Source organism: Onychomys torridus, chromosome 8, assembly GCF_903995425.1.
Source record: "Onychomys torridus chromosome 8, mOncTor1.1, whole genome shotgun sequence".
In the NCBI taxonomy this organism is placed as follows: Eukaryota; Metazoa; Chordata; class Mammalia; order Rodentia; family Cricetidae; genus Onychomys; species Onychomys torridus.
This window is the reverse complement of record NC_050450.1, coordinates 37,228,764-37,249,495: the sequence shown is the minus strand read 5'-3', so window position 1 is coordinate 37,249,495 and position 20,732 is coordinate 37,228,764. Positions and strand designations below refer to the sequence as shown.

The 20,732-nt window shown below is 43.9% G+C and overlaps 1 protein-coding gene and 1 pseudogene across 1 annotated transcript; both read left to right on the top strand.

The window, feature by feature from the left end:
* The first annotated feature begins 2,801 nt into the window (after positions 1-2,801).
* LOC118588645 lies at positions 2,802-3,726 on the top strand (annotated as a pseudogene).
* Positions 3,727-8,683: 4,957 nt separating this feature from the next.
* Positions 8,684-19,869, top strand: LOC118588284 (T-cell-specific guanine nucleotide triphosphate-binding protein 2-like). Its single transcript, XM_036194521.1, has 2 exons — positions 8,684-9,006; positions 16,319-19,869. Exon 2 carries the CDS (start codon positions 16,337-16,339, stop codon positions 17,579-17,581), a length of 1,245 nt encoding a protein of 414 aa, XP_036050414.1. The 5' UTR covers positions 8,684-9,006; positions 16,319-16,336; the 3' UTR covers positions 17,582-19,869.
* The last annotated feature ends 863 nt before the right edge of the window (positions 19,870-20,732 follow it).

The following is a 20,732-nucleotide window of genomic DNA, read 5'->3' as shown; positions in this document are numbered from 1 at the left end:
ATGGCATGATAACTCGAACGGATACAGAGCAGCATCCTCCTGTAGATATCCTGTCTACTGTTTATACAGGAAAGGAAAGCTTAATAGCATCCTGTCTGTGGTTTATGGCCCTTAGAGATATCTAGATAATCCTGCTGAGCAGTCCAGATAATCCTGTTCAGCGGGTTGTGGTTCCCCACCAAAAGTCTAGACCAATAGTTTCAAAAAATCACCTTGCCCCTTCTACCCAATACCAAATTGCCAATTTCTGGCTTGTGGTTTTTCCCTATTAAAAAAAAAAAAAACAAAACAAAAACAACAACAACAAAACAAAACCCTCTACACCTGGGCTCGTGACTGCTGCCACAATTCCTTCCATCTGCCATGCAGTGGCCCAGGTTGAACCTGAATAAAAGGACCCTTGTGTGCTTGCATCAGAAACCGGCTCCTTAGTGGTCTCTGGGGGTTTTGAGAAATGGGTACAACACTTTGTTTTTGTTTGGTTTGGTTTAAGTTTTTTTTTGTTTTTTTTTTGTGACAGTGCTACAGTGGTGAGGAGAAGATATGGGGACACTGGGGGGTGAGTAGAATTAGGGTGCATGATGTGAAATTCCCAAAGAATCAATAAAGAATTTATGTTTTTAAAAAAAAAGAAAGAAAAATTTTAAACTGAATACAGGCATATCTCAAAAAGTTTTCTTCCGGGATTAAAGATAATGGAATTTTCCCAGGTTCCTGCCCTGAGAAAAATTCCTCCCAGAGTCCTAGGGAAGACACTACGTCAGATGTGGGGTATCTGATGGAAAGGAATCTACAAACACTACACTCTTTGTCTGTTAACTTTATTCCTCTGTGACAAAATCCTGTCTACACAGCCTCAGCTCTGTCCTCACACTCAGCTCCTCTCTGTGCCCACTTTTCCTGTCCTCATAGTTTTAGTAAGCTCCTATGCTTTTGACCTGATCTTTGTCCTCTGTTCCTTCGTCCTTCATCTCACCTTCCTGGCTCCTTACCCATGGCCCTGATAAACTCTACAAGAGATCTGCTTTACCCTCTACAGAAGCTCTATTTCCCTCTCCTCTCTCTGGCCACTTGGTTATGTGTCTGCCTTTGGAATTCTGCTCCAGTCTTTACTGCCCCTGGTATTGCAAAAAGCCCTATAGTCCTCAGTCAATCTCTCTGCCATGCCACTAGGCTTGAAGGAAGGGGATAGTCTGAGCTTCATTTGCACAAGAAACAAAGCTATGCACCTGCAGCTTGCTTGTCTCCTAGGCCTTGTAGGGGTGTTAGCTATCTAGTGGATCAGCAACTGAGAAGCTTAGCTGTTTGTCAATATGGTCTGTGAGTATTTGGGCATGCAAGAATTTCATAGCAGAAGACAGCTGAAATATTAAGACTGCATAACACCAAATATTCTGTGATAAATGGCTTCCCATTTGACATACCCTTGGCCGGTCAAAGTATAGCTTTAATACACAGCTGAATCTCTATAATATATTCTTGCAACCCGCTAGACAAGTTAAAGTTGGCTTTATCTGAAAGATACAAAGATAGTTCAACATACATAACTAATAAGTGTAATAAATCATAAATATGTATTTAAAGACAAAACTGATTATCTCAATAGGTGAAGAACAGGCCTTTGATAAAATCCTACATGTCTTCATAATAAAAATCCTAGAGTGGCCAAGGCATGATGTAGTGTCTCTTTAATCCCAGCACTTGGGAGGCAGAGTTGGGCAGATTTCTATGAATTCAAGGCCATCCTGGTCTACACAGTAAGTTCTAAGACAGCCAGGGCTTCATAAAGAGATGCTGTCTCAAAAAAAAAAAAAACCAAAAACCAAAAAAAAACATAGAAAGAGTCAGAATAAAGAGACCTCAACACAATAAAGGCTACACACAATAAACCATAGCCAGCATCATCCTAAATGCAGAAAAACTTAAAGCAACCCCTTTAAACCAGGACCAAAACAGGACCACCCACTATCCCCACTCCTTTTCAATAGAATGCTTGAATTACTAACCAGAGCAGTAAGACAAGAAAAGGAAACTAAAGGGATACAAATAGGAAGAGAACCCAAGTTACCCCTATTTGCAGATGGTATGATACACCTAAGAGGTCCCGAAATGTCCACCAGAAAACTTCTAGATCAACGTTTACAGCAAAGTAACAGAATAGAAAATCAACTTTAAAAGATCAGGAGCTTTCCTGCCACATGACCTGAGATTGCTTCTCGGCTGCTGGATGGGCACCTCAGATCCAGCTGCTCGTGACATCACGGCAGCAGGAGCTCTGGTGGTGGACTCACGAGAGCAAAGAGGATGTTGACAGGAATTACCAGAAGTAGAATATTTTAAGGAGTGTTACCTTTGCATCTGTTTAACTCTGTGAAGCTGGGTTACTGTGCCTGTGTAAAACACCTGATGGTCTAATAAAGAACTGACCAATAGAGAGGCAGGAGAAAGGATGTGGGGGGCTGGCATGCAGAGAGAATATATAGAGGGAGAAATCTGGGATCAGTGGTCTAGCAGTCAGAGAAGGAGGAGAACTCCAGGGGCCAGACACCCAGCTACACAGCAAGCCATGGAGTAAGAGTAAGATTTATAGAAGTTAGAGAAAAGGAAAAGCCCAGAGGCAAAGGGTACATAGGTTAATTTAAGGAAAGCCGGCAAGAAACAAACAAGCTAAGACCAGGCATTCATAAGTAAGAATAAGCCTCTGTGAGTGATGTGTTTGGGAAGTGGGTGGCAGGCCCCCCAGAAAGAGCCAAAATAAACAACACCAGGCTTTTCTCCAGGGTCCAGAAGTTGGACCCAAGATGTTTCTTACATGTGTTGTCCACGCATCTCAGAGCAGTCAGGTTCCAGCTGGGTATCTCAGAGCTGTTTCCTTGGAAGAGAGACTGACCCACCTAACCACCAGAAACAGTGTAAAGGATCACTGCAGCATCTCCCTCCAGGAGCTGAAGATAATATTTCCTCGTGGTCTGCCTATTCCATATGTGATGCTGGTGAAGACTTGTCGAAGCTTGCCTGATAGTTAAGAAGCCAGCTCTAGAGCTTCTGGGCCACCTGAAAAATACCGATTTTGCTCAACCAGCTGTGGATAGCTCCTCTTTGGGGAGAAGGGAACAGAAAGAAAATCTCAGTCTCTGCCATGCTGTTCATTTCGGTGCAAAACATGACTGGCTGATTCTGCATATCCCAGACACTCATCTTCGGACAATAACTGCAGGGAGCATCTGTAATCCACCTGTAACAAATAGTGCTTTGATCAACCCTTAGAGGCTTCCATCTGGCTGAAGAATTTGAAAACTCCAGATGAGCGCTTCCTGAGTCAGGCAAAGTTCAAGAGAAGTATGTTTGGAATGAGAGAGAAAACATTGAGAAAGGCAGTCCTGGGGGAGGGGGGAGTTGTTGACATAACTTGAGTGAGGCCTGCCACAGATGCCTCTGGGACCATGCTAAAGGAGCTAAGAAGGCCCTTGTACCTCCTGGTGGCAGAGATCCAGTCAAGGCCCTCTGGGGAGAGCCGAGGCTGAAAAGAGGTTTTTCCCTGATTGCCCTAGAGAACTAGCCCTCGTCCACAGCCTAAGGAAAATGGTGAAAAATGACTGGCATGGAGGTGCAATCAAGTTGAGTTTGAGCCAAACACGGTCTCTCTTTAAGTCCCAAACAAGCAGTCCCAAGAGAAGAGGGAGGAAGGAGCTGAGGTCCCTGGGGCGGCTCTGCCATTCCCTGTGAGCACATCTGGAAAACACATTTCCTTCCAACTAACTCGCATGAGAAAGTCCCTAGGTACAAGTGGGAACAGCCTGACCCACAGTGACTGAACAGCGTACGTAGTCCATCAAGGCTGAAGCAGCTGGTCACATCACATCCACAATCAAGAAAGAGCAATGGATTCCCTCTAGTGCTCAGCTCTCTTTCTCCATCCCAGGAGGCCCTGCTGAGAGAACAGTCTGGCCCAAAGTGAGGACAGGTTTTCCAACATCAGTTAATTTAGCTAAGATACTCCCCCACTGGTATGCCAGAAAGGCCCATGCTCCAGGTATTTCTAGATTCTGTCAAGTTGACAGTTACCATTGACTACCACAGATATACAACATGTGACTGTCAAATCTATGTAGTCAGAACTTCCATATCACTAAGCATTTTTAAATTATTTTGATTCACAAGTAATTTTGTCTATATGATGTGGACAGTATAACATAACACAATTACACAATGTGTTCCGACCAAATCAACATTGTTTTGTTACTATTACTGCATCATTTCTTAGTTTTGGGTGAGTTTCAGGAATTTAATTTGCTTATTAATATATCAGAGGTTTAATTTTTAAATTTCTTATTGTTTGAGAATTTCATATATGCATATAATTTGTTTTTATGAAATCCATTCCATCATTCCCCTCTCCAGTTCCTACCCCATCCACACTGCCATACTTCTATCCCAATTTCATGTACTCTCTGTTTCTCTTTCTTCCTTTTTTCCTTCCTTCCTTCCTTCCTTCCTTCCTTCCATTCTCTCTCTCTCTCTCTCTCTCTCTCTCTCTCTCTCTCTCTCTGTCTCTCTCTGTCTCTCTCTCATACTCTTTCTTTCTCTTTTGAGGCCAGCTCACTATATCACTACTTGATGCCTAGATCTCACTATGTAGACCAGGCTGGCCTCAGACTCAGAGATCAACTGCCTTTGCTTTCAGAATGATGGATTAAAGGTGTGCCACCACATCTAACAATGCACTCTTTAAAAGTCTACTAGCCCCTTGGTGCTGCCTGTATGTACATGGGTGTAGGTGTATCTACTACTAGATCATGGGAGCCTCTCTGGGGCATCCCTGAGAAAACCGATTCTTCCTCCTCCAGAAGACCCCAGTTGTCAATAGGTCCTCAGAAAGGGGTGGGACTTCATGAGCTCTTCTCCACACATGCCAGGGTGTGGGCTGGCTTGATTTTGTACAGGTCTTCTTCATGCTGACACAGCCTCTGAGAGTTCATGTAGGCAACACTCCCACCATGTCCAGCAAATATGCAGCACTCCCACCATGACCAGCAAATGTGCAACACTCCCACCATGTCCATCTGCAGATGTTCTCTACCTCCAGCTCCTATGATCTCTCTCCCACCTCTTCTGCAACATCTCTGAGCCATGGGAAGAGGAGTGTGCTGTAGAGTTACCATTTAGAACTGAGCACTCCATGATCTCTTATTCTCTGAATGTTAACCAGTTGTTGGTCTATATGAATCACCAATGATTGCAAAAGGAGCCTTTCTGATAAGAGTTGAGAGAGGTCCTAATCTATGAGTATAAAGATGAAAATGTAGGAGCAATTTATTACAATGTCCATTTAGGAGAATACTAGTATTAGATTCTCCCACTAGGACCTATGTCCTAGCCAGCTACAGGTTTTGGCCCAGTTAACAGTACCAGACATCTCTCTTTATCTCTATAATAGCAGGAGACCAGTGGAGAGTATTTCTCAGAGCATCTGGTGGGGGGGTTCCATGGTTCATAGGAACAAGTGAAACAAGAGTGAGCTGCAGTCTCAGTGTCTCAGAGAAACCAAATCTGCTTAATTCGGAGCTAAGACACCTTCAGTGTCTCCAAGAGGAACACTATGGTTCTCTCTTTAGTTATAAAGCAGGTGATAGGTGTCCTCATCATCCCAGATCAAAGACAAAGCTGTGTCTGCATTCTTGTGAGCACATTCTGTGCCTATGCATGTGTGTGTGAGCATGTCTATGAGCTGGTATATGCCTCTACTTGTGTAGTGGGTACTTGTTCCTGTATAACAGATGAAGCAGTACACCTAGCTACTCACATGTGTGGGTGTGTGAGCAAAGATTCTGCACATTCTTGGAATAGTTACATGCTGTGGAAAGTTGTCAATAATCAAGTTATATACCAGGAAAACACTGTCAAACACATGAGGAGAAGGGCAACAGAGAGACCATCAATATGTGGCTACTGCAGTGCCATCAAAGTCATTGTGGTGGGCTCACAGCACAACACTCAAAATAATACAGAGATAAGTCTTTATGTGTGAGAAACTTGGGTCTCAGCTCCTGACCTCCCACCATCCTTTCCCACTCCTGTGAGCATAGTCTGGGATTCTGATATTAAAGTCCACCTGCCTCTTGTCTCCAAGGTCCAGATCTCAGCCTGCCAAGAGCTCTAAGGAAATAGGATCTTACAAAAGAATATTTCGGTGCTCTGGTTTTTTGTTTCATTCATAAAACACAAAATAAATGCTGACTTCTTAGATCTAATGAGGTCACATGGAAGAATGAAGATATCAAAACCAGCTTTGAAGAACCACCAAATGATGGGGCAGAAATTTAAAAAAAAAAAAAATTCAGAAATCCCAGACATGAGTCAGGACATTCCAGGGCTTTGAGGGCTCCTTCTTACTATGGATCTTCTGATGTGGCTCCCACATCCCTGAGAGGTTTCACTAACACTGAGTACTCAGAAACAGTAGCACACAAAGTAGCCATGACAAGCCAAACCTCTGCCGTGTGCAAGACAGACTCACAACTGATCAATGCCTAGAACACTGGGTGAAGGGAGAAGGACACCAACCAGCTGTAAAATTTCTTGTTACAGAAGGGAGGAGGTGATGACTTTAAGCAAACAGCCCTCCCATTTACCTTCCACAGGGAGAAGACTCACACACAGGGCTTCTAAACTATTAACCTTGTGCAGGTAACCCACAGGCCTGGGCGACTGAGGAGATACAACCCTGGACTGCAGCACCAAAAGATGTGTGACAAATCACATCGTTCAAGACAGAATGAGTGGGCTCTGGTTGTCTTCAGTGTCTACATACTATGTCCATTGAAGTGTTGTGGGAATTCGATCCATTCAGCCAGTGGTATAGGGGTAAGAGGCCTAGGGGGTGTCTTCTCTGGGTATGTGAGCAGATAAGAACTGAGGAGGAGGGTCAAGTTCTCTCTCTGGAGCCTGGAAGGTTTGCTGACCCCATGGATTGGTGAGCTGGTACTGAGCTTTCCCCATCTTTCCCTGGTATACCAGGAGGCAGCAGCACCACTTCATTCGATGTTCGTTGAGTGTGTTATTCCCATTTAATCCCCTAATAAATTATTGACCATACTTCTGTGGGTTCTCATTTCAGAAGTCCTTCCTGCCCAACAAACTGTTAGTTGCATGATGTCCAGTCACTGTATTCCACTCTATCCAAGGAAGGTCTCTACCAAAGAACATAAGAGGGAAAACAAATACTGACTCTGAGATCAGGGGACGTGTTGCCCTTGCATTCTTGAGCAGAACGCTGGACTCACTGAGATACAGAGCTCTGAATCCCTCCCAGGAACCCTTGTCTTCCCAGGCACCTGCTTAGTGCCACCACATAAAGAAAGCAGAACACAGAAACAGCCTGAGGTTGAATGTAGGACAGGCTCCACTCTGCTGGTCACCCTTGTCTCATCCTTATCCAGGGAGAATTGCCAGACTTCACCAAGAGGACAGTGGCTATGACTGCAGAGCTGTCCTAAACCTCTGAAAGCAACATGGCTCCTCTCCATGCTCACCACATCACCTTTGGTGAGAAAATCCTCCTCCTTTCCTTGTTGGGAATATCACATAGTTATTGGTGCTTCCACGACATGGACAGAACACCCTGTGTCTGGTTCCCATCAGAAGTTCACTGTCTGTTCAACTGACTCCAGGCGTTAGGAAATTGTAATCTCCTCCATCACCTGGATGAGACACACTTCTCACTGAGACACATGTTGCAGGGCCAGAGTTCTGAGCAGCCATTCTTCATTGCTCCTGTGTTTTCTTGTCTGAAGGCTGCTGATAGATGAGATTGCAGCAAAGAGGAAGAGGACAGAGAGCAAACACAGTGGGCGAGGCCACCGTGAGGGTCTGTAGCCAGCTAAGCTGGGACTCACTGGGTTTGAACTGTGGTGGTGAACATTATGTTCAGAGGATAAATGTGTTAAGTGTTTTAAACAAATTATCTGTGGCTTGTATAAGCCATGAGGAAGTTGCTCCTACTTTGAATGTATCCTGTCACCTGACCAGAGATGCACCACTTCCTGGTGCTGTTAGACTATTAATAAAAATAAAAAGGCTGACTGTTGGACATTTCACAGCCTCAGCTATTCCTACAAGATAATGGATCACAGATTAAACAGGCTAACCGCTAAGGTTTGCATTTCATGAGATGCTTGCTTGCTTGGATGCTTGAAGCTTCTGTAGGATGTCTGTTATGAAATCAAGCTTTGCCCACACCCAGACAGGGATAGGAGTTAATTTGGCTCCAAAATATTAAAACTTTGTGGAGGTTTTTCCTTTATAATCCTTTGGCTAGCAATGGTCAGGGCCTTTCCTAGAGAACTCTGTCTGGTTTGGTTCTGGCTGATCTCTTTTTAATTAAAAGCCTCTAATTTATTAAAACCAAACTTAAGTCAGACAAGTAAATCTCTAAATGACACAGGACCCACAAGAAAAGAATAGCTTGTCCACATTAGGTGCCAACACCTGAGTGAGCAGTCGCCAGTGGGGAAGGCATTGGGTCAGACCCAGAGTCTCTAACATGAACTGTGCTTCAGACTTAATAAGGCAAACCTTAAACAGATTAACCCATCGTGTGACCTTCTCTAAAGGACCTCCCCATTGTTTCAAGAACAACAACCAATTCTAGGAATAGAAACCAAAACCAACTTTGACTGCTGCCCTTCCGTGGGTGGTTTGGATAAATAGAGCTCAGATCCAGCCAGAAAAGTATAGACAGCAGGGGCTGTGTGTGGACAAGGAATGCAAAAGGAACTTGGGGAAGATCAGGCTGTCCATCCCAAGAGCTCCTCCTTTCTTTATGCAGTTCTTCCTGGGACATCAGAACCCCACACCTCACTTCTTATCTTCCTGAACATCCTGAGTCTGAATTCCAGTTTTAGATCATTCTGAGGAACTGCCCTTGCTGGAGTGCAAAGACCTTTTCTAAGAGGAGAACCTGCACAGAGGAGCCATTACCATCAGGTCAAGGTCACCACTGCTGAGGTAAGTGAACAGTTTCTAAGTTCAGCTTGGCCAATAACCCTACATGTGTGATAACATGAAGAGTGGAGCACTGAGTCAGGGGGTGGTGGTGCAGGCCTTTAATCCCAGAGGCAGAGACAGGTGGCTTTCTGTGACATCAAGGCCAGCCTGGTCTACAAAATTAGCTCTAAGGCAGCCAGGACTATTATACAGAGAAACCCTGTCTTGAAAAAAAAGAAGAAAAGAAAACAGGGCAGCACGAAATTGGGGCAGGAGAGCTTGGGGCTTTCTACTGAGGGAACATTCACAGAAGCATCCTTCTGGGGCCATCCTTCTGTGCCACAGAGCATCCCACAGCAGAGAAGCAACAGCCCTTTCTTCAACCTGCTTGTCCTGGCCTTTGCTGGTCTTCTGAAGCAGTTAAGCTTAGAGACAGGAAGCAGAGTGGACTATCCAGATGCTCTTGGAGTCGATGCTGTAAGCTCCTCATTTACCCCATGGACATAAAATCCCAGATCAGCAAAAACCACAGACAGTCTCTGGTGGATCAGGTGGAGCCCACTGGCTTTCAGAGATTCCAATGCTCTTGGGCAGTTGTTGGTATGATGGGTCTACCATTGTAGTTCCTGCTGTTTCTCTCTTGCAATTTGCAAAACACTTTGCTCTGCATGTTCTCAGGGTTTTGACTGTAATGACTTCATGAGTTTCTTTCTCTGCTCTGTGTATCTGGAACTCTAAAAGCCTTGTATCTAGCTGGATGTGCTTTAGTGTTGCTAAATTTGTGGACACTTTTGCTAGAATAAGTTGAGAATGTTCTCTATGCTATTGGAATGGCAATCTTCTCCTTCGAAGCCCATATATTTCATGGGGTTTCAAAGGTCACATGTGGTCTGTTCATAGGTTTTTCAATTTTTATGGTCATTGCTGATCAAGTCTCCTAATTCCTATGAACTGTCTTCAACTCCTGATATTCTCTGCCCCATATGATCCATTCTGGTGACAAGCCTATCCACTGAGCATTTGATTTAATGTATTTTTAATTCTAGCCTCAATTAAGTCAAGACTTTCTTCAGTATTTTTCTTTATTGAATGATGTTTCTATACCCTGAATTCACCCCTGTCTTTCATTCAGCTGATTGCTTGAATTCTCTTTCTTTGATCACATTTACATCATCCTTTTGAATTTCTTGTCTGGAACTTTATCTAAGTCATTCTCATGAATGCTGTTACTTTGGAGTTTGTATGTTTTAGAGGAGGTGAGCTGTCTTGATTTTTCATACAACCAGATTTTTGTGTTCAAATTTGCTTAGATCAGTGGTTGGATTTTCTTTTGTATATATTTACTGAGTTACTTATTTTCTAATGGGAAGAAGTTGGGTGGGCTTTGAAGACTCTGATACCTGGGGTGGTCAGCTGGGGTCAGGGGAATGTGGATGTCTGAGACTCAGAACTGAATGATGACCTTCCTGGGTGAGTCAGTGGGTAGACAGCCTACAACTCTGACAGACAAGGCAGTGGGTGGGCAAGAGGCCTGGCAGGCACTGGAGGTTGGGAAATCTGCAGTCTGTGAACACAGGGAGTGGGGAGTGGGTAAACAGGAAGGTTAACAGACTAACAGTAGTACTATGTAAGTGCTGACCTAATGGGCAGTGTTTTGGAGACAATGTCCTACAGTGTAGCCCTGGCTGTATTAGGTCCATCACGGCAACGTTCTTCAGCAGATTCTGTGAATTATATTCTTTGGAGTATGGTCTCTCGTCATGGCTGCCCTTGCCTCTAACAATAATCTTTCTTTCCTTTCTATTTTGAATTTTATTTAATTTAAATGCTTGTCATGCAGCAAAGGCCCTTTGGTTTATTAATATATAAGTGCATCATCTGCTTCTCCTCCCAGCAGTCCCATCCTTACCTCCTATTTCCTTTCAAATTCATGGCCTCTAATTCTTTATTACTGGGACATATCTATAAACAAATATAGAACAATATATATAGACAAATATATAGAAACTCAACCTGCTGAATGCATTTAGTGTAGCTTGTATATATTGACATACACATAGATATTGATTGATTGATAGATAGATAGATAGATAGATAGATAGTTAGATAGACAGGCAGATAGTTATTAGGGCTGAACCTATGGGACTGAATAACCATTTGTGAGCTCATCTCTGGGTTAGACTAATCCTCCTCTCTGTGGCTTTGTACCACTTGTGACTCTTCCTCTAAGTGTGACAACCCACGCCATTTCCCAGGTCCACTTTGAAATGTCAACTGTTGGTGCCATTGTTCAGGTCTTGTTTAAATGGCCATCATGTTGAGGTTCCATGGATCTTTCATGCTGGTCATGTCGAGAAGACTGAGGTTTGCAGCAGACTTAGTGGTCCTCTGACTCTTGTAGTTTTCACACCCTCTTCTACAGTGTTTCCTGTGTCTCAGGAGTAAGGCTTGTGTTGTAACGTATCCACTGAGGCTGGGAACCGCAAAGTCAGTTGTTCTCTGCATTTGACTAGTTGTGGCTCTCTGAAGTGGTTTCTGACTGCTGTGAAAAGAAGAATGTTTGATGGTGAGGGAGAGCTCCACTTACCTGTGGGTAGAAAACTAAGTATTTAGAGAGCCGTTAGGAACTATACTGGGAGAGGAAAAGCCACAGTGGGTTCTCCTCTGAGAACTATGACCTCAATAACAACAGGTGGGTGGTTAGGTTTTCAGTCACCAGGCATGTTTTCCTCTTGTTCATTCAACCTGTAGTCCAATTAGGGGGCTGTGTGTTATGACCAACACATAAATGCCTCCATTGCTCCTTTAGAGTTATCTCAATGTGATGACCATCATTGAGGCTCACAGGTGTCACAGCTGGGTGGGATTATTGAATGTTTTCCTCCCTTGGCAACTTGCAAAGCTCCTTCTGATACAATGGGAGCTAGTCCTTGGGGAGGAGACTTTGGCACAGATACAGCGTGATTTCTCTGAGTCCTGTATCTGAAATGTATGATGTCTTCAGCAAAAGGGCCTTTCAATTACTGGGGCTCAAACAAGGGAAACTGCAGTAGCCTGTGTTCTTTGGGGAGGATCATGTACTCTCCTGACCCACAACTCAAGAGAAGTTTCTCATGTCTGACAATGAAGTTTCTGTAACTCTATGGCTCTGAGGGGAGCCATTATCAACCAAGTGGAATAGCTTCATTTTACATATATAAATATACATATACCTACATATATTTACCTACACACAAACACACACACACACACACACACACACACATATATACATATATATAATGATTCTGAATGTAGTCTTCTATAGTTTTGTTTTAACTCTTTCTCCAAGTTAATTCTGGTGTTTTCTTTTTTTAAAGATTTGATTTATTTATTATGCATAAAGGATTCTGCGAGCATGGATGCCTACATTCCAGAAGATGGCACCAGATCTCATTATAGATGGGTGTGAGCCACAGTGTGGTTGCTAGGAATTGAACTCAGGATCCCTGGAAGGATAGCCAGTGCTCTTAACCTCTGAGCCATCTGTCCAGGTATTTCCTGGAGTATCTGAGATACTGTGGCTTTGAGAAATGTTACCTTAAAAATCTAGTCAGCATTTTGCAGGTCACTTGTCAGAGTTCTCCCAGGATGTCCCTGTCAGGTCTTGGTGTGGAAGCTCTGTTTCTTACTTTGTCTTGATTTCTGACCTAATCACCCCAGAAAACACAGTATAGGGACATACACAAATGAGAAACTGAAAACCAGGAAGCAGGGGTCACTCACTTAGGAGTCTGCTTCCACGGAGCCCATGTCCCACCTCTGCAAAGAGAAGAAAGGGGAATTACAGCTAGTTTGATATCTCTTTCCAATTCAGTGTTTTCCCTCACTCGTCCAGTGTCATTTCCTCATTATACAATAACCATGCAAAGAGACCAGAGGCCTTGAGGACCTACAGGCAATTTAGTAAAAAAGTGTTCTCATGAGGTTGAGGATCCTGCCAGGAGAAGTGTTGCTTTTTTAATGTCCTTCCAGGGTTGACACCATCGATGGGTGTCATTTTGATGAAAATGATAATTTAAAGGAGACTTCAAACTGATAATAAAGGTTTCAATGGGTAACTTTACAAAGTAAGCAAAGTCTAAATTAGACCAGGAGGCACAAGGAAATCCCTAGGAGAAAATGAAGCCTGAGAATGGGGCCTCTTTACATCCAGGTCAGCATGGAAGCAGCAGCCAAGGGAAGAGAAGAAAGGCAACTGTTGTTAGAGTTTTTCTGCCTGGCCCATAGTCAGGACAAATCTCTCTTACCCGCCAGTCCCACAGTCGTTCAGACCCAAACAAGAAAGCACACAGAAACTTATATTGTTTAGAAACTGTATGGCCATGGCAGGCTTCTTGTTATCAACTTCTTCTATCTTAAATTAACCCATTTCTGTTAGTCTATACTTTGCCACATGGCTTGCGGCTTACCAATATCTTTACATGTTGCTTCTCATGGCGGTGGCTGGCAGTGTCTCCCTCCAGTCTTCTACTTCCCAGAATTCTCTTCTCTCTTGTCCCGCCTATACTTCCTGCCTGGCCACTGGCCAATCAGAACTTTATTTGCACAGAGCGATATCCACAGCACTTCCCCTTTTCTTTTTTCTTTTTTTAAGGAAGGTTTTAACTTTTACATAGTACAATTATATATAACAAAACAATTATCAAGCAAGAATTATAGTTACAATATTAAAGAAGATATCCTATCTATCTTATATTTGTGAGTCTACGGTTTTATATCTAACTTATCTTGTATCATAACTGAGGAAATTATAACTATCTAGCCTTCAACCACATCAAAGACCTCAGAAGGATATAATATTACCTGAGAACCGGGAGAAGGATGTAAGCATTTTTCGGGAGTCTCGCAAGAGTAGACAGAGACAGCTGGCAGCCTGGACAGTCACCTAATGTTCCTTTGTAAAGTTGGGGCATCTGTCTTCATCCCACAGGGCTAGAGTCTCTCTGTTACTTCTCTCAGTGTCCTGTAGAATGTTTGGCAGTTTCTTCTGTGAAGCAGGAACCTGAAGGACCATTTTGTCAAGCAAAGTTCAGTGGTCACCTTTCTATGGATCCTGCATGTCCAGTTGATCAAGTAGTCCACGCAAGAACAGTTTCTTGCCCAAATGGCTATTTTGGCCAAGGTGAAGATAAACTCCATATGAAGTGTCTTCAATGCCCATCCTGAAGTAAATTGGTGCTGCCAGGAGCAGACATGTCTCACTGTCCAGAAAGTCTAAATCTTAAAAATAGTTTAAATGCCATATTCTGTAGACCTTTGAAGTGTTTGAAGATTACCTATCTATCTGAAATATCTCTGTGCATACCTAGAAGACTTACCTAACATGGCTACAAGTATGATTATCGTAGATGACTAATTATTAATCTATTTTTTAATTATCCATTATAATTTTAAATGAGCTGTATAAACATAATACTTCAAACAAGAGAAGAAATATACACACAGTACAACAAAATTAACTTTAAGTTTATATAAATAGACTAAAATCTATACCAATGTAAAACATTTTAAATAAGTTGTTGCTCTTTTAGAAGTAAGTTCCTTAAACTACCCTTTTATCCTATTATATCTATATCATATCCCCTTTTCTTCTTTAGAAAGAGATCGTGTTTATAATCAATCTACTTTAAAGAAAAATATTGGTTTTTCTCTGTCCCACACCAGAGGGCTCTTCTGATTTGGGACATAAGAATCTCTTAACCTTTTCTTTTAGTAATATGTCTGGGTTTAGAGAAGGAGTGAGCCAATTCCATCTCCAAAGCCAGCTTGATAATTTTGGGAATGTGGACGTAGATTCTCTTACTACTTCCTGCTAGAGGGGGGCGCTGTATCTTATGGGGACACAAAGAAAATTTTAGGATTATAGAGTAGTCCATTAGGGTGAACCTCTGAGCCAGTTGCCTTGAAACCATTCTGGATGTCAGATCATCTGGGCCATGGTGTCATCAGAGACCTTTCAGGTGGTCTTGGCTGATCAAACCTGATATATCTTAATCTGGAACAAATCCACAGCCTCTGGCTTTCTGTGGAAACAAAAGCAGAGACTCCTTTCCAAAGCAACATATCCTTATATCCAAATTTTGAAGTCAAGGTACCTTTGAAATTTATATATTTGTTTAACTCAACAGCTTTTACAATCAAATCTTTTTCTGCAGTTAAAAGTCCCAAAGACAAGACAAACCAGATTCTCAGTGTAAAATCCATCTTTGTACGATTGAAACGCTGCTGTGGCTGCTGGCTCCGCCCACCTCTGCTTCCCAATATGGCGGCGGTACAGTTCGCTGCCAGCTCTGGGTCTGGAGCCATGTGTACCATCAACTATCAGAAGCAGTTCTATTAAAGCAGTGCATAGCCCAGAAATCTTTTTTTTTTTTTTTTAACTAGCAAAGGCTAAATCCACCATGCAGCAGAGTAAAGTGCTGCTTGTAGACTCCTCATTCCCGCCACACTGCAGGTCAGACACACACACGCCAGGAACCCTCCATAGTAGCTCAAACAGGCAGGCTGCTGCTAACTTGAGAGAGACAACTAGGAAGCTGTTTTTAGCTCCGTTTTAGAATCTTTTTTCTCAGGTTTTAGGTGAAAATCTTGCCCCACGTTGGGCGTCATTTGTAGTTAGAGTTTTTCTGCCTGGCCCATAGTCAGGACAAATCTCTCTTACCCGCCAGTCCCACAGTCGTTCAGACCCAAACAAGAAAGCACACAGAAACTTATATTGTTTAGAAACTGTATGGCCATGGCAGGCTTCTTGTTATCAACTTCTTCTATCTTAAATTAACCCATTTCTGTTAGTCTATACTTTGCCACATGGCTTGCGGCTTACCAATGTCTTTACATGTTGCTTCTCATGGCGGTGGCTGGCGGTGTCTCCCTCCAGTCTTCTACTTCCCAGAATTCTCTTCTCTCTTGTCCCACCTATACTTCCTGCCTGGCCACTGGCCAATCAGAACTTTATTCTTCTATCTTAAATTAACCCATTTCTGTTAGTCTATACTTTGCCACATGGCTTGTGGCTTACCAGTGTCTTTACATGTTGCTTCTCCTGGCGGCAGCTGGCAGTGTCTCCCTCCAGCCTTCTACTTCCCAGAATTCTCTTCTCTTGTCCCGCCTATACTTCCTGCCTGGCCACTGGCCAATCAGAACTTTATTTACACAGAGCGATATCCACAGCAGGCAACACCGGATCTGATGTGAGGCAGGGTCAGGTGCTGCTTTACTGTGCCAGCAAACACCAATGCTTTGCCCTGCTTTAATTAATTATCACAGTTTCTCTCCTCTCTGCTTCCTTCAGCTTCTACTGATCAGAGCCATGGCCTGGGCCTCCAGCTTTGATGAATTCTTTAAGAATTTTAAGAGGGAAAGCAAACTCCTCTCTGAGGAAACCATCACCTTGATTAAATTCCACATTGAGCAAAATGACCTCCAGGAAGCACTGTCTGTAATCGACAATGCACTGAGAGACATCGAGAATGCCCCCCTGAACATTGCTGTGACAGGGGAGACAGGGGCAGGGAAGTCCACATTCATCAATGCCCTGAGGGGGATTGGGCAGGAAGAAGAAGGTGCAGCCGCCACTGGAGTGAGAGAGACAACCATGGAGAGAAAGCAATATGACCACCCCAAGTTTCCCCAGGTAAAAATATGGGACCTGCCTGGCATTGGGTCCACTAACTTCCCACCACAAAACTACCTAACAAAAATGAAGTTTTCTGAATATGATTTCTTCATTATCATCTCTGCTACACGCTTCAAAGAAAATGATGCACAACTAGCCAAAGCCATCAAAGAGATGAAGATGAATTTCTACTTTGTCCGAACCAAGACAGATAATGACTTATATAATGAACAGAAGAGTAAACCTAAGACTTTCAATAAGGAGAATGTCCTGATGAACATCCGAGAAGACTGTTCAAAACATCTCCAGGAGGTTCTCTCCAGTGAACCTCCAGTCTTCTTAGTCTCTAACTTGGAAAGGTCTGGCTATGACTTCCCAAAGCTGGAAATGAAACTCCTAAGGGAGCTCCCGGCCCACAAGCGCCACATCTTCATGCTGTCCTTGCACAGTGTTACTGAGGACACCATTAACCTCAAGAGAGATTCCTTGAAGCAGAAAGTCTACCTAGAGGCCGTGAAGGCTGGAGCATTGGCCACCATTCCACTTGGTGGCATGATCAGGGATGATATAGAGAATCTGGATGAAACATTCAAACTCTACAGGTCTTACTTTGGGCTGGATGATGCCTCGTTGGAAAAGATAGCTGAAGATTTTGACATGTCTGTGAATGAATTCAAGGTGCACCTTCAGTTTCCCCATTTGTTTGCAGAAAACAAGGATGTGCCCTTAGGAGATAGACTAGTGAAATATATCAAACACATTTCCTCCGTTACTGGTGGACCAGTTGCTACCTGCATTTACTACAGAAAGACTTACTATTTGCAGAATCTCTTTCTGGACACTGCTGCAAATGACGCCATAGCTCTTCTTAATAAGGAAGCTCTTTTTGAAAAGAAGGTGGGACCATATATATCTAAGCCCCCCGATTACTGGGAGTGATGGGAAAATGAGGCACAAGCTCCAATCAGTGTTCACTTTTTGCCTTGCATGGACACTGACCCATAACATTTTCGAGAGTAACAAACCTTGTCTGTGGAGCACCAGACCATTCATCCCTTTCCTCTCCTGGAGCCAGAAGCCCATTGTGTCAAGAGTTCAACTGTGCTGTAGTAGAAGAAGAATCACCAACACGGTGTGAATGCATGAGAAAACCTCATTTCCACTGAAGTCATATGTAAATAACACATGAAAATATGGATTTGATTTGTAATCCTGTTATGAAATGAACCCTAGATCTTTAGCCCCTGTGAAAGTCTTCCCCCTCTTCTGTATTCTCACACTGCTTTGAGGGTTCTGACACAGCAGCATCTGGTGCCCAACGTTCATAGATGAACACACCTCTTTAAGAGGTGTGACCCAACATTTATAGACAAACACACCTCCTTAAGAGGTGTGAGCCCAATATTTATAGACAAACACACCTCCTTAAGAGGCGTGAGCCCCATAACAGGTGGGGACTATGACCATTAGTCAAGTTCCATCCCAGAGGAGCTTGGTTAAAAAAAAAAAAAATAGAAGAGTAAACATACCTATAGATCCACTTGGTCCATACAAATAAAGATATCTATTTCATGCCCTTCAAGGCAAGTCTGAGTGAACTGGAAATTCATACCATGTGAATGGCAACTGAAACTCTTCATTTGACCTAGTGGCATTAGGAGCCTTGATATGTCTGTCACCCAGTATACCCTTTTGTCCAATCAGCCCTGCCCACAAATGTTCATTGTAATGAGACATTGGTCCAGTTCAAGGCCTCAGGCAAACCATGATCATGACACCCTCACAGAAACTCCAATTGGTTATCCTGTTGTTGCCCCAAGACCTGGAGAACCTGTGGCTACTGTTCTGCAGGCTCAGTCCCTTCACATGCTCCAATGGGTCACAGACAGAGTAGATGATAGGGTAGGCCGACCTAAGGCCAGTATCTGCGTCTGGATAGTAGTTGTGCCATTTAGTCCCAGCTGCTGGGATCATCCCCTTCAATAGAGGTGTGGAGTCGGCTCTCCAAGAATGTGTCATTGGGACTAGCTCTCCCATGGCCATGGTGTGGGGTGGTGCCATCTCCCCTGAGGCCAGCTCTTCCATGAGGAGTGGTCCAGCTCTCCTGCTGCATTGTCCAGCAAGGGGCAGGCCCAGTGATAGGAGGGACTGGCTCAGCAAGGTCCTTGGATTTCAACACTGCTGGATCCTACAATGCCCTATGATAACACAGGTCATTGACATCAACACACACCCCAGCTTCAGCAGGAACATGGGCCCATACATGGCCCTCGGCAGCACCCTGGGCCCTGATGTCAGCATGGCCCCAGCAGAAGCACAGGTTACCCAGATCAATATGGTTCCCCACGGCAGCATGGCCCTTGGACAGCAACATGGTCTCAGGTGACAGACCACCCCAAGCATCTGTACAGTCCTCGGTAGTAACAGGAGCCACAGACATCAACTTAGTTGCTGGCTGCTATAGGGCCATGGAACCAGACATGGCCTCATCAGCAGCCTAGGAAACACCATAGCCACTCAGATTGGCATGTCTCAGGGGCTGGCAGGGCTCTCAGACCCTCATATGGCCACTGGTTGAGGACTAGACCCTGGGCATCTCTGTGGCTTTTGGTGGCAATATGGGTCATGGATGTCAACACAGACCCTAGCTGGGGTAGACCCCAGATGCAGACATGACCCTAGGCAGCAGCTCTTCCCATATGTCACCCTGGTCCTGGGTGACAATAAGGCCACCCATATCAATGTGATCTTGACTGCCTTCCCTTCTTCAAATTAGCCTCTTTGCACAGCACCTGGACTATTCTGCTTCTCTCTGTCTCTCAATTCTCCACAATAGATTTGCTCATCATAATGGCATGGACAAGCCCAGTACCTTCAGCCAGACTAGGGTATGAGGACCCAGGATGGCCTGTAGTGTTTTGGGCTTTGCCCAGTGAATGCCATTAGCCATCCTGGGTTGTGGAAGAACAATCTTAATGTGAGGCAGGACCCTCTTCTCAAGGCAGGGGATTCTGGACTGCCTGAAGTGGGTAAGGATAGTTGAACATGAATGCTTTACACCGCTCTCTTTTTCCTATGTTTGCCATGGGACCAGCTCTCTCAAGCCTCTACTGCTGTGATTTGCCCACTGTGGTGCAGTATAACCTTGAACAGTGACTGAAAGAAACCCTTTCTGCCTTAAATTTCTATTGACAGGGTATTTTGTCACAACAGAAAAGAAATTCAGACTGACACCTAACTCTGTAGTGGGTAGCTGTTCTAGCTTTGACCTGGAAGTACTACTCCCATTAGGCTTCCAGTAACTGTCATGTCTACCTATGACCTGCCCCTGAGGCGGGGTCAAGACAGGAGCCCTTAAGAACTGAGATCCAGATGTACTGGCTCTCTTGGTTCATGGTAATCCTGGATGTTGGATGGTTGATCAAGCAGAGTTCTCTGGAGAACACCACTGGACTGCACTTCACCTCTCCTGGACCCTGTAACCTATCCCTTTACTTGTTGTAAGTAAACCCCAAATAAAAGTTAAAATAAAGTTTTAACTACATGAAGTTGCTTTAATACTTTCACCAATATCTTTGGGGGCTGGAGAGATGGCTCAGTGGTTAAGAGCACTAGCTGCTCTTCCAGAGGTCCTGAATTCAATTCCTAGCAACCAAACTCAACTCTTTTTAAAGCATCTGTGTAATTTCCAGACTTATAGCTTTCCTACCACAAGAGGAGAGATGCATGCATGGCATTCTAACAGCAGAAAATAAAGTGCATTTAGGTTCAGTTTTAGAGATCTCCATAAAGACAGATGCAGTAGATCAAGGTCTGTGTCCTCTTACAGCTCTGTCCATGTCCACAACATATTGACATCAGTTACTGCTCAGTGTGGTCACCCAAATACCTGAGAAAAACAGAAGAAGGTCTGCTGTATCTCAGAGTGTCAGAGAACTGCAGACCATCACTCCAGAGGTGGCAGGTGGCAGAAGCAGGGTGGTCCATCCAAGCAGAAGACTGTCTGTAGGGCAGCAGAGAAGAAGCAGATAGAGCTGGAGGACAAGAGGCAGGCAATTCAAAGTCCTGGCCCTCAAGACCTACTTCCATT